The sequence below is a fragment of the Notolabrus celidotus genome, chromosome 13, assembly GCF_009762535.1.
Source record: "Notolabrus celidotus isolate fNotCel1 chromosome 13, fNotCel1.pri, whole genome shotgun sequence".
Taxonomy (NCBI): Eukaryota; Metazoa; Chordata; class Actinopteri; order Labriformes; family Labridae; genus Notolabrus; species Notolabrus celidotus.
This window is the reverse complement of record NC_048284.1, coordinates 22,541,803-22,554,856: the sequence shown is the minus strand read 5'-3', so window position 1 is coordinate 22,554,856 and position 13,054 is coordinate 22,541,803. Positions and strand designations below refer to the sequence as shown.

The 13,054-nt window shown below is 37.8% G+C and overlaps 3 protein-coding genes across 8 annotated transcripts in view; 1 reads left to right on the top strand and 2 right to left on the bottom strand.

The window, feature by feature from the left end:
• The window catches only part of pak7 (p21 protein (Cdc42/Rac)-activated kinase 7), a 103,052-nt gene extending 96,556 nt beyond the window's left edge, over nt 1-6,496 (bottom strand). Inside the window, exon 1 of the mRNA XM_034699980.1 lies at nt 6,447-6,496. Coding sequence (XP_034555871.1) covers nt 6,447-6,471 — 25 coding nt within the window. The 5' untranslated portion in view covers nt 6,472-6,496. The remainder of the gene's footprint in view (nt 1-6,446) is intronic.
• LOC117824483 (galectin-3-like) lies at nt 5,588-10,221 on the top strand. 5 transcript variants are annotated; one of them, XM_034699985.1, is made up of 7 exons: nt 5,589-5,648; nt 6,678-6,688; nt 6,828-7,487; nt 8,012-8,100; nt 8,241-8,415; nt 9,247-9,353; nt 9,693-9,806. In XM_034699985.1, the coding sequence occupies exons 2-7, from the start codon at nt 6,683-6,685 to the stop codon at nt 9,694-9,696; spliced, it is 1,041 nt and encodes a 346-aa protein (XP_034555876.1). In that variant the 5' UTR covers nt 5,589-5,648; nt 6,678-6,682; the 3' UTR covers nt 9,697-9,806. The 5 variants fall into 5 exon arrangements, with proteins under 5 accessions (XP_034555878.1, XP_034555876.1, XP_034555875.1 ...); XM_034699987.1 differs by lacking the exon at nt 9,247-9,353 and having other exon boundaries at nt 5,588-5,648; nt 6,933-7,487; nt 9,693-10,221; XM_034699984.1 differs by lacking the exon at nt 9,247-9,353 and having other exon boundaries at nt 9,693-10,221.
• Nucleotides 10,222-10,226: 5 nt separating this feature from the next.
• The window catches only part of LOC117824481 (mitogen-activated protein kinase-binding protein 1-like), a 38,241-nt gene continuing 35,413 nt past the window's right edge, over nt 10,227-13,054 (bottom strand). For both annotated transcript variants that reach the window (XM_034699979.1, XM_034699978.1), the window contains exon 33: nt 10,227-11,565. In XM_034699979.1, the coding sequence (XP_034555870.1) occupies nt 11,320-11,565 (246 nt within the window). In that variant the 3' untranslated portion in view covers nt 10,227-11,319. The remainder of the gene's footprint in view (nt 11,566-13,054) is intronic.

Here is a 13,054-nt window from a genome sequence, read left to right as displayed (position 1 = left end):
CTAGAATTAAGCACTGTATCCGTTCTCCAATTTCAATCATGACTGGGGTATGTGTTATGCATGCAGGATAAATGTAATGCCACTGTATCATCCCATTATTCAATAAGAGCATATTGGCTCAAGTGTGCAGAAGAAAAGAGTTGCCAGTTCCAGCTCCTGACAGGCCGGACCTGGAGACAAACCATGAACCAAATGTTCAGGATTGTTTCTTGGCAGGAAATCTCCTCTGACAATATCCAGCCCAAACAAAACAATTCTCCATCATCCTCACTGAACAATTCATTTTGTGTTGTCTTAAGCCTGAAAATATGACAATGTGAACCTACTTTCAACGATAGACTCCTCATAAGTGAGACATTGTTCAATACAGTTTGTAGATCAAGGTATTTATAGCTATTTGTAAGTGTGCCTGAAGAGGTTATTCAGCATTGCATTAGTGCAACAGGGTAGAAGCAGGAAGTAATCCCATCCTAGAGACATGCTTCTTAACCCATGGATAAGACTTTCAGTATCATTTTTAGTTAAGGTTTTGCCTGTTAAAGGGTTCTTCAGTAAGACACACTTTCTCCTATGTGTTTTGCAGAAACACATAGGAGAAAGTGTCTCCCCAGCAGAGTGATACCATTTGTCTTAAAAGAGATGGCTCCTTTCTCTAAAGTGGGGTTGTATGAGGTACTCATCAGTAGTCAGTGTATTACCCACAAGGGATTCCAGTCAGCTCTGCCCCTTTGTTGAGAAGCCGCCGGACAACCAGCACAGAAGCTTGCATGGAAACAGCTGATCATTGGGAGTACATAGGTGAGTTGCATCTGTAAATAGTGGCAAAGTGGATGTCTGAAGGCAAAGCAAAGCACTGAAACATTCCTAAATGGAGCATATGCCTGCACCAACATTGGTGTTTGGATGGAAGTCTAATAATAATAATAATAATAATAATAATACATTTTATTTATAAAAGCGCTTGAAAAGATTCTCCAAGGGCTTAAATGATAAATTAGTTAAATCTAAAATGGTAACTTGACTGCAGCAATTTTAAACTTCAGTCATTTATCTGCCCGGTTACTCAACAAAGGTGCCAGGCTGGCGATCCCCTATGAATGATACACTTACTATTCACAAGTACCTCGTATAACCCCAACCCAAAACAAACAAACTAACAAAAAATTACCATTAATATTTAAAAAGAATCGTTCTGTGTGAGGTCTACCTTTGATATAGTTTTAATCTGTACTAACTTTTCTCCTAAGAGACAGGAGAAAACAAAATCACCATGTGATCCCTTTGCAAAACTGATATGAAAAAACAAACAGGTGTAAGTTTATACATGATCTGATATGCAAAGCATCATTCTCCTTTTCTTCCTGATTCTGACTCCTCAACTTAAATTTTGGCTGATAAAAAATATCCCTCCAATCTTGGAGCAGTTAAAAAAATATTGTTATCACATATTAGCTGTGGGCTATACAAACCCCATACTGACCCAGTATGGATGTAAAATTATTTATACCAAAGTTGTCTTTTGTTGACTCAGCACACTGAAAGGATTCTGACCAAATATGTAAAACATTTTTTTTTACTGTGACTGTATACAGTAAATTCTTCTGTTGTTATGTATGTAGACCACTGTATGTGCAACTTTGTGTTGGTTGGGAAGTACACTGTGTACACTGTTTTTTGGGGGTAAAAATAAAATATATTTGTTACTGTTTATTTGTGTGTTAGGAGAAACAATATTCTAAAATATTTTACAACACACTTATGTGTGTACTGTCTGTAGTAAGTGTAACACTGAACAAGAAAAAGGCCGAAGTCATGATGAATGGAGAAGAAGTGTTTTATATTCATCAGTGTTTTACATTGTGCACAGCAGCGTTCAACTGGTTCTTATAAATGTCTATTCATATGGTGGTTTGTGTGTGTCATTTGAAAACAAAATAACATTTTGAGAAGAAATAACATTGTTTTGAATGTAAAGTTTCATTTTGCAGGAGAACTGAGGGGTTTTGCCCAATGTGTGTGTGTTTTTTGATTTGTGTGTAGAGTTATGAGAGTATGAGGCATGCTTTCAGAAAATGTGTGTAAACAATCGAGAAAAACTGTAATAATCAGAAGTAACTGCTTAGCTATGTTAAAGGTAGCTCAGCTTGCAGCACATTCTCATGTCATTTTTTGTCATTTTTTACCACTATTTAATTAGTTGTAGTTTTAATTATGTCAATACTGTGTGTTAGATATATTTTTTTAGCTCTCTATTGAGACTGGTATTTTGTGTGAAACATGATCAGCCTCTGCTGGGGTCCTTGCATACTTAAGAGGTGCACCCCATGTACCATTGCATGTCTGCTGTTTCTGTCCTTATAGTGCTTGCTGTTACAACATCATGAGTATCACATCAGTATCATTTTTAAAAAATGATTAAACAAATCATTTAATCTTATACTGCTTTAATTACTACTATATTTTCAGCACCTTTATGTGATTGACATAATTCCCTGATTTGCATGTGCAAATAATAAACATTTGTCTGTTTGTAGTTTAAGTCTTGGAGCCTCTAAACGTCTATTAAAGATGTTTTTAAAAACAACACAATTTGCCTGGTAATGGCTTATAAGAGATGAGGAGACATTAGGATCTAATCAGCAAAGACACTCCGTTTAACTGATCCTGCTGCTGCCTCACAAAGACATCACAACTCACACAGACGCACACACAGAGACACACACAGACAGGCAAAGCTAGAGGCACCAACTTCCAAAATTGTCCAAGCAGCCGTACCCTTCACCGGCCTAATGTGTGTCACTGTGAGCCTCAGCTGACGTCCTGAGGTCAGACTACAGGGTGCTTTCATACACCCATGAAGAATGAATGTGTGTGTGTTCAGTGTGAGTGTGTGTTCAGTGTGTGTGTGTGTGTGTGTGTGTGTGTGTGTGTGTGTGTGTGTGTGTGTGTGTGTGTGTGTGTGTGTACGTGTGCCTTTGTATTGTTCATGAGGGCATGAATGGTAATTGAGCTAATATTCAAGTGTTTTTTTCTAACTAATTACAATGACTCAGAGCTCTCCTTCCAGCATATTGTGGAAACTAAACAAGAGCCACAACATTGGAGCTGTGCCTTGGCTTAACACTCAATAAGCCTGTAGAATATAACATTGGTCACATATAACATACTATCCCAGAGTCAATGATCAAACCATTCCACAATTTTTCACATGGGAAGATTTTTGCTCACTCATTGTTTTGTTTTGCTTTTTTGTTGTTGTTTTTTTTTGTTTTTGTTTTTTGACAATTTTTGTGTTTGTGTTAACTTGAATAGTTATTTTTGTTTATATATGTATATTGTTGAATATTTTGGTTTTCATATAAGCCATTTATACAGTACCTGAGCATGTTTTATAATTCCACATACGTTCCATATTTTTGCATCAAAAAGTATGGACTCCAAACTAAATTTTACTAAACTCAGCATGTTTTAACTAAACTTAATTAAGCTAAAGTAAGCTCAACTCAACTCAACTCAACTCAACTCAACTCAACTCAACTCAACTCAACTCAACTTAATGTAATTAAAATAGAAATATTTAAAATAAAATTAACTAACCACATAAAACTCAATTAAGCTAAACTCAACTTAAACGCAACTCTACTTGTATAAACTCAACTCATCAGAATTAAACTTAACTAAATTAAACTAAACCAAGTAAACTTAGCTGAAATAAACTAAAGTTATCAAAAGTAAACGTAACTAAACCAAACTAATCTAAACTAAACTCAATGGAAACCAAAGTCAACTCATCTAAACTAAACTAAAATAATATGAAATGGAAATCAAATGTATGAACTTGACTTAAGTATTTTATTTGAAAATGAACCAAACCAAATCACTGATTGACAATGTTACTGTTTTTCTCATGCATCTGTGATAGGCATTGTGCAATAAACAGTTAAAGATACCTACTATATGCTTTAATGCCAAGGTTGCTGGTTAAATGTTAAGTGAGCATAATGCTGTTCATATTCAGTAGTTTACTGGAAATAAGTAATGATTTATACTTGGAAGTACTCAGTTGTACTGTAACTGTTATTGATGCAAAAAACTGCTTAAAAAGATGTCTCATTTAAAGAGTTTGACCCTGTAAATTGTCAGTAGTGAAGACTGTGAAATAAAACACAACACATGTATAGCTGGACTAACTTCGTTTGACAGCCAACACTTGCTCTACTCCTGGTATTGATTAATTGATTTTATTTCATTTATATAGTTTTTTTGTTAGGGACAATTCAGCTTAAAAGTACAACTTCTGCCTGCTAAGAACAGCTGTTGTAACTGATGCTTTGCATGTAGAAATAGTAACTATTGCTAGTTTCCAACTTCTGTCCCTTGTTATGCTTTTAGTATGCTACAAGAAGAATGAAAGATATCAAGATTACATAGAATAACATGCATACAATAACAGCTGTGGAAAAACTAAAAGCTTATATTTATGCAGAAAAAAAACATGATATGAAAATATTTATCTGAAACTGAATGTGGACACTTATGTACAAGGGAAGGGTCAAACTGGATGGATAAAGAGTTGCACTGAGGTATACTGTATACTTCATATAAAATAAAATAAGCTTTTTAAATATGCACATTAAATCTAAATCTATAAACCCAGATTGATTAATGTCAGGCGCTGGATTCTTGGAGGACTGAGTCTTTGCATTCTGAGAGTTCCTGCAATTTCAGCTCTGATGATGTTAATCTGACCTAATCTAATAACGGTGTGAGAACAACCACAGCATCTGTGTGACTCCGCATCGAGAGTGTTTTTTGTTATGAAGTGTTGTCCTGGAGATTTATTGGATAATTATTTAAAAATGTATCTGCTGGTGTTTAATGCTGTCAAAAATAACACAACTATTCATTCAAACTACTCCAGAGAAGGATATTGGATGGAAAGTTTGAACACCTCCATTGACCACTGAGCCTGATGCAGTGGTTTAACCTGAGTGTGAAGTAGTGCAGTCATGTCTGACTGTTCAGCTGTCAGTGTCTGAGTCATTGAAACATACAGAAAACAGCTCTGAGTCCTGACTTCTTTGTCTGCTCTGTCTGCTGTAATTGTGTTACTTCGTGAGTGTTACATAGCCCCATGACTGCTCAACAGTGAAGTTAAACACATCAGCACAAAAACACATCAACGTGCTGTCAGAGGAGCCAGTTAGAGTAAAGAAAGGCAATGTCCAATTTAATGCTTTACAGTCTGTAATTCTCCATTTTTTAATATTGTCTCCAAGCTAGACTCCCTAAGACTCATGTTCTGTTTCTCTCTCTTTAAACTTATTTTATTATAATAAAACAATCATAACTTCCGTTGCTTATAGAGTTTTGTGCAGTCTCCTTGAGAAAAGGCAACAAAACAGTGTGAATAAAAACCAAACTCTGAGTTGCATACTCAAACATGTGATGGCCATGTGTGTTATTAACATGTTTGGGGTTTGGCAATCCTTCTCTGACAGTGGAGTGATGAGGTGGGGAGTGGCCATGTGCAGGAAGAGTTTGGGCCTATAAAAGACCGTTTCCATGTGTTTGTTTTTGACCTGACTGACTTGAACTTCATCACAGCCTGCTCCTGAGTGCACTCTTGGACTAAAGACAAGAAAAAGGTAACTTATAGACTTCTGTTTCCCAATTTTAGATTTGTAAAGATTTTAGACGGAAAGGTCACTGCATTTTGTAGTAGAAGTTTTTATGCCAGGAGAGAGGGATCTAGGCTAATGTCCTGCGGTAGAGTGAAAGGTTGCATACATACAAGATTATCATTCAGTTAAATAAGAATTCAATCCATCATCATATTTACAGTTTGTCCAACATATTAGTTTCATTGGACATTTATAAAATAAATAACAGCGGGTTGTAAATAATTGTACCATTGGATTTAATTTTTTTAAGTGATTTAGCTAATAAATCAATATATTTCTCATTTAACCTTCAGTGGTCTCAAGGACTTTTAAAACAATATGCATACACATGAAAGATAATAATTTTAAGAGTATATAACAAAAGGTAACAGGTTCAACAGCAAAGTAGTTTGTGATTCTGATTTTTAATATTTGGTAAATAAAAGACGATATTAGGGAGCAAGTGATGAAAAAAATCTCTTACTGTGTTCAGTTGTAATAATAAGGTGTTAAAAATAACAACATGAGGAGTTAAATATAAAACACTGAGACTGGGAAGTTTCATTATTCATTAACAGTAATTCAATCTGCAGTCACATGAACTACTATAAATCACTGCTGTGACCAGAGAGTCATTGTTATTGCACATTCCTGTCTAAGTGCAACATAAGTCATTGATACAATCCAGAATCAATAAACCATTATGTCCCTGCATGGCCCAGGATGTTTTCGATGTTCATCATTCAATCAGCTCATTTCACTGCATTAGTTAACAATGCTTACCTCTCCAGTGGAGACAGTCAATCATCCAGCATTTGCTCAAGCAGTGGAGTCCTCTGGTGGTCACATGGAGAACTATTTTTCTGAAACTCATCAAACTCACTGCAGTGCATGTTCTGTGGTTTCTATGAAAGAGTAGATAGATACACGTTTCAATACTTGCAATGTGTTAACAGTTTTCCATATTTCCTTTCTTTTTGTATGAAACAAATAAAAGTCATCTTGCTCTTGCAGGCAGCATGGATGTAAGTAGCTCTTCAAATTATCAGATCTCTACACTGGTAAGAAAGAAACATATCAATACATGTTTTCCTCATATTCACCATCTAAATGTAAATGTTTAAATCTTTGCTTATGTCAAATGGCCATGTTTGCCACTGCAAGTTGGTGTCCTCCGTCCTGTCCACTCTTTCTCTTCCCCAATTCTCCATCCTGGCCCCTGACCCCTCTACCCCTCCATCTTCCACTTCTCCTCCTCCTCCTCCTCAGCACTCTGACGCTCTGTGTGGCAGCTGCCCGTCCTCTGGTTCTGCCCCACAGCCTAATGGCCTCTGGCCCGCCCTGCCCCAGTCTTCACCCTCATTCCCTTCATGGCCAGCACCACCAACCCAGCCTGCGCCCTGCTGGCCAGGTCAGCCCAACACACCCTGCTGGCCTGGGACCCAAACAACTCCATACTCTGTTCCTGCACCAGTGTTAGTTCCAGCTCCTGCTGCACCCACCCCTGCACCCACCACGCCCATAGCCCCCGCTCCAGCTCCATTTCAATATCCAGCCCCTGTTCAGGCCCCAGGGCAGCCATGTCAGCCCTGCTGGCCAGGCCCCCAATACCAGACTCCTCAGCCACCCGCTCCGATTCAAGCTCCAGTCCCTGGTCAAGTCTTAACTCCAGCCCCAACTCCAGTGCCAGTCCCTGCCCCCCCTCCTTCCTCCAGGTGGCTCGGCCATCCTGGTTGGCACAATAATCCTGGCCAGTCAGGATGGCCCGGCCAGGGTCCAAACTTCATGCCTCCAAACTGGCTCCCACCCACATCTGGACCTCTGGTGAGTCTAACCTTAATGTACATGCACCCCATGAGTAAGTTAACAAATATACTAACTGGATTCAGTTGATAATAGCATTTGTAATTTGGATGTTATACCACTCTTTATAAGAAAAATAGCTTTGTAATCATTTTCACAACAAATTGAGAGGAATTTTCCTCCAGACAGCAAAACCTAATTTTGAAGGCTGTGAGTTTAAGTTACATGTTGACTATCTTTAGTCTATATTTGATGATTGTTGATAGACTTGAAACACGTGGACAATACAGAATGTACTGAATGTGAACAGAATGTCAAAAAAGTGGAGTTTTTTAAAAATGTATCCCAACTTTTTTTAGTTCTGAGATTATCCATATTTCTTGATTTTGAATATTTTCTTTGGTGTTTGAACACTCAACCAAACCTTTAACACATCCCTCACAGTCCTCCTCATAAGAGGGACAGACGCAACAGTAGATAGTAATATTGGGTGTTTGTGCACAGCCTGATGTTAAATCTAACTCATTTAAACTCTTACTGTTTAGAGTGTACCATACAACTTGAACCTGGCCAGAGGAGTCTATGACAAGATGATGATGACCATCCTTGGCCATGTCAAACCTAACGCTAAAATGTAAGTCCAAATATAAGACTTTCTGAACCATTATTTCCTCTATGTACTATTCATATTTATTATATGTTGTAAAGCTTCTGACATGTGAGTGAATGACAGAGGAGTGTCAGTGTGTCCTAACCAGCTTTGATCTCCCTCAGGTTCACAGTGAACTTTCTGAGAGGCAACGACATTGCCTTTCACATCAACCCCCGTTTCTGCGAGGCGGGTAAACAGGTGCTGGTCCGTAACCACAAATTGGGGGAGCGCTGGGGCCCCGAGGAGAGGGAGCTGAAGCCGGGACCCTTCCCTTTTGCCCTTGGGAGCCCTTTTGAGGTGAGTGCAGAAAAGAGGACTCAGGCAGAGCTATAGATTGAAAAGCTTGAATATTACCATGTGTAGCATTTTAGCATCAATTAACCATTGCCATTCTCACTGGAAATTAACATGGAGATACTGTTACAATGTCAGCGTTCCTGGTTTCATGCAGACTAAAACATAATTGGTCTCAGTGTTGTCACCCAAATTTATTCTGAAAAAGTGTTATGAAGTCCCATTCTTTGGCTTTTGGAGTCAGCCTCATATGGACACTGGAAGAACTGCCATGTTTTATACTTCAGCATTACCTTCATTTTCAACACTGGAGGTTGGTTTTGAGCGGTTTTAATGAGAGGAATCTTAAATTAATTCACAGCTTCCCGATTGAACAGCAACTGAAAAGATAATGAAGAGAGAAAATATCAAGGGAACTCAATCCCTACTTTAATCTGAAACAACGTATTCAATGACGCATAAGCTAACTTCATACAACAACTAATGTTAGCAGTCAGCCACTACTTGGCTAACATTATCTTTAACTTTTGGGACTTTCCCAGTCACAAAACACTGGGAAAGGTTTCCCTGATATTTTCACCAACTGCCTTTTCAGTTGCTTATTTATAGGGAAGCCGTGAAAAGTTAGACTTTACAACATTATTCGAATGTGCACGTGAGGAAAATGGCTGCTAAGTGAATATTGTCATTTAACACCACAAATAAATAATACTAACAGAAGCTACTAATCATCTAACCATGGTCATTTTAGTTTGTAGCAAGACCTTTAAAATAATACATTGATGTTTAAAATGCGACACATGGTGCCTGACTGACTCAAGGCCACTTTCTCAGGGTCAATGTCAGGCTAACGCTGGGAAAAGATGGAAAGGGTTGGAAAGTCGTTTGTGCAAGCGGGTCCTAGAAAAAGGAGCTGCTGCCCTGCAGGGAGCCTCCTGGAGGTCAGTGGGGGTCTCATGTTGCTCAATAACATCAATAACACTTACGCTTTACAGGCAAGGGGTTACTACTATAATCTGAACAGCCAGTTCTGCAACAGCCTGCATCTATGTTCACTTCAAAAACAACTCCGCTCCTGATTTATACTTCTCAGTTAATTAAATTTTCTGCAATTTGGCGAATCAAATCAAGGAGTCATCATTTAACATGATTGTATTTCCGTTGAGCTAAAATTTGAAGATTCGTCCCTGCAGAATGATTCTCTCCAATTAGAGTGACTGTATTAAAGCCAATTCACAACCTTCATGCAGGCCGTGTTATTTGTGTCTGCTCTCTTCCAGATGAAGATCATGTGCACTAAGGATTCATTTAGGGTGGCAGTCAACAACATGCCGCTGTTTGAGTTCAAACATCGCATCAGAGAGCTCAACCGGATCGATAGGATCAACATCCTGCATGATGTTGTCCTCACCTACGTCAACGTGGAGACACTTCCATAGAAAGCTAACTTATACTCAAACAGTGTATGTGTCAACACATCAAGGATGCATATCATGTGGACATGCAGGACCTCACACACACTGTCTATAAGCCACATCAGAGTGGTAGTGTGTAAAATTAATATTTATGACATGAGCTGAGCTCTTTTTATGATTATCCACAGTAAGCTCAAACTACTTCCTTATAGCTAACCTCTTACTCAGCTAAAGCTTTCTTGTTTAGCATGAAGATGCTGCTGTTTCTATTATGTACAATATTTTAAGTTACACTAACTTATTATTGATAGTGCACCTATCATGACCAAAAGCATGTTGGATGAGTTTTGTTAACTGTTGTGGTTCTTAAATAAAATGATCAGTCAGAAACTGGGCACGTATTTAATTCTTTATATTTTTACAAGTTTAAAAAGAAGTGTAATCTCTTTCAGGAAGTTTGTCATAAAAACCAGCTGCTACACAAAGTGTGGACTTACATTTAAACAGAGCTATTACGAGTAATCAAAAGACATAGATATTATGGAGACACTGTTAGCAAAAAAGAAAAAGAACAAAACCTAAACTGACTGAATATTCATCTGGTTATTAAAGCATACGCCGGCGGACATAAAATTCTGAGGGTCATTACTCGACCAACAAAAGCTTCATCTGAGTAAAAACCTCTGGCTAAATATTATGCATTATACTCGACCTCACTTCAGGGGGATGATCCCTTGAATACCTCATAAACATATTCAGACAGAATATGAATGCTACACAGGGATAAAGTACCTCCCAAGTCAATAGACATATTTTTAGGAAAACGCTGAGCACTTTCATAGAATAGAAAAACCTTTTAGAAATGTATAGCTCTCCAGTGTCTCTAATGACACCTATAGGTATATTTTTACAGCCTTACTGCTGGGAAAGCATTAACAGTAGAAAAAATTAAAGTAATAATGAGCCCTCCAGAGGATGCTAGGGATGCTTGACACTAAATGCAATGACTTAAACAGTAATGAGGAATTTGGGGAACCAAACACAGATTTTTTCAAGTAAATCTTAACCTATCTCATCTTTAACCTTGTGGTGTCTTCCTTTGTCGTAATTAAGATCTGCTACTTTTGATTTAAAAAAGAAAGAACCAGATAAAGAAGAGCAGTAGTATGAAAAGAAGGCAACAATTCAAACTTTTTCTTTTTTTAGTGCATTATACTCAAACATTCACCTCTGTCAGCTTCTACAAATATATCATCTCATCTGCATTCAGTACATAAATAAAGTTCTCAGTGCAAATTAAAAAGGTGTGATTCTCAGTGCTGCTGTGTGTACATGAGTCTGGTTTTCATGGGTATGTCTCACACCCACACGCACGCACGCACGCACGCACCCACACACACACACACACACACCCACACACACACACACACACACACACACACACACACACAAACACACACGCACACGCACACGCACATATCAGTCTGTCTCATCAGGTCTTGGTGTCCAGTCTCCTCTCTACAGACTTCAGCAGCAGCTCAGCGTACTGCTCCAGCAGAGCCAGAGCTTTCTCCCCCTCCACTTTGGTTCCTTGGTCCAGTCGGAGTCCTTCGTGCATAGGGGAGGAGGGAGGGTGAGGCAGAGAGTCCAACTCAGCTTTCACAGTGAACAGACTTTCAGACAGGAGGCTCCTCATTTCTTGTTGACCCTCGCTGGGCTGCAGGTTGCATTGTAGCACCTGGTTACAGACAGGTGATAAATTCATGTTAAAAGCAGACGAGAATATTTTTTTTCCTTACTGATTTGGTCTTTAGATTACAGATAAAGCTGCTTTGGTACCCCTGTATCATGACTTTAGATCAGACTGTAAATACACCTATGTGGGGTTGCTCCTAACTATTGTTACCATGATTATTACTTATTTGTTCTACAGTTTAGATTCATTGATCAGTGTTTGCATCTAAACCAAGTTCAACCCCTTTGGCACACTCAAAAGTTTAATATAAATGTCAGGCATTATAATAATCCTAATCTGACTCGAGTTTCCTACATGTGAGGATTTTTGTTTGTATCTGTTCATTTGTATTTATTTTGGATATCTTTGTATTTTTGACTATTATTGTTGGCATGACTGCAGACTCTGAGAACTGATGGTAATTCCTTGTTTCAAGCCAATCTAAACATGATACTATAAATCAGTGAGAAAACAAATCAGCAAATTAAATAATTAGGAAATTATTTTGCAGTTACTGCTCTAAATGTCTACAAATGAATAACTAAGTTGGTATCTTCATGTCTTTCCTGACCCAACCATATGACGAAACATATGTAGTTATCCAACAAATAAAACAAAATCAGTAGAAGAATCTCACATATGTGAGGCTGGGACAAAGAAAACTATTTCAAGTTACATAGTTATCAAAATAATTTGAAATCAATGTTCAATCAGTTGCCTGATCTATTTGTCTCTTATTGTTTTAGCTCTACACTTAAGAAAATTTCATACATGTTTACATTAAAAAAGAAGGGATCAGACAAGACTACAGTCTTCATAGAAGTAATGTTAAGAAAGAAAAAGTAGGCTGCTAAGAAGTTGGTTGCCACTAGATGGAAACACCCCTTACTGCTCACTCGTAAACAATGGTTACTAACGTTTATTGATATTGTGTATTTGGAACTTTCTACAGCTTGCATCCATGGAGCCAAAGAGGACATAACTCAGCTATGGTGTGTTACAGTGGACGATCTTAAAAAATTGCTGAACTGAGCAATCCCCCTCATACAGTTTCTCTTACATACCCACATACACACGCCTACTTCGACATAACTTCACTACATTACCACAACATAGGAATTTTCTCCCTTCTACTTCTGGACCTGTTGTTTTGTTTTGTTTTGTTGTGTTTCCCTTTTTCTAATTTTATTTTTTGTCTGTTTGTCTGTCTGTTTGTTTGTTTGTTTGTTTGTTTGTTTTGGGTTTTATTCTGTATGTTCCTTGTTAATCTATATTTGTATGTAACTGTAGAAATTACAATAAAAATTTGATCACCAAAAAGAAGTAAGATAAACTAGTAAAGACTGCCGTTTGACATGAGCAAAGATTCTAACAGTTTCAAATATCAAGAAAATATCCATCTCTTTAGTAATTTGTGATAATGAGAGGAACATTAAAGTGACGGTACAAAGGGAATGTTTTTTTTTTTTAGCATGAGGTTCTTGTCAATAAT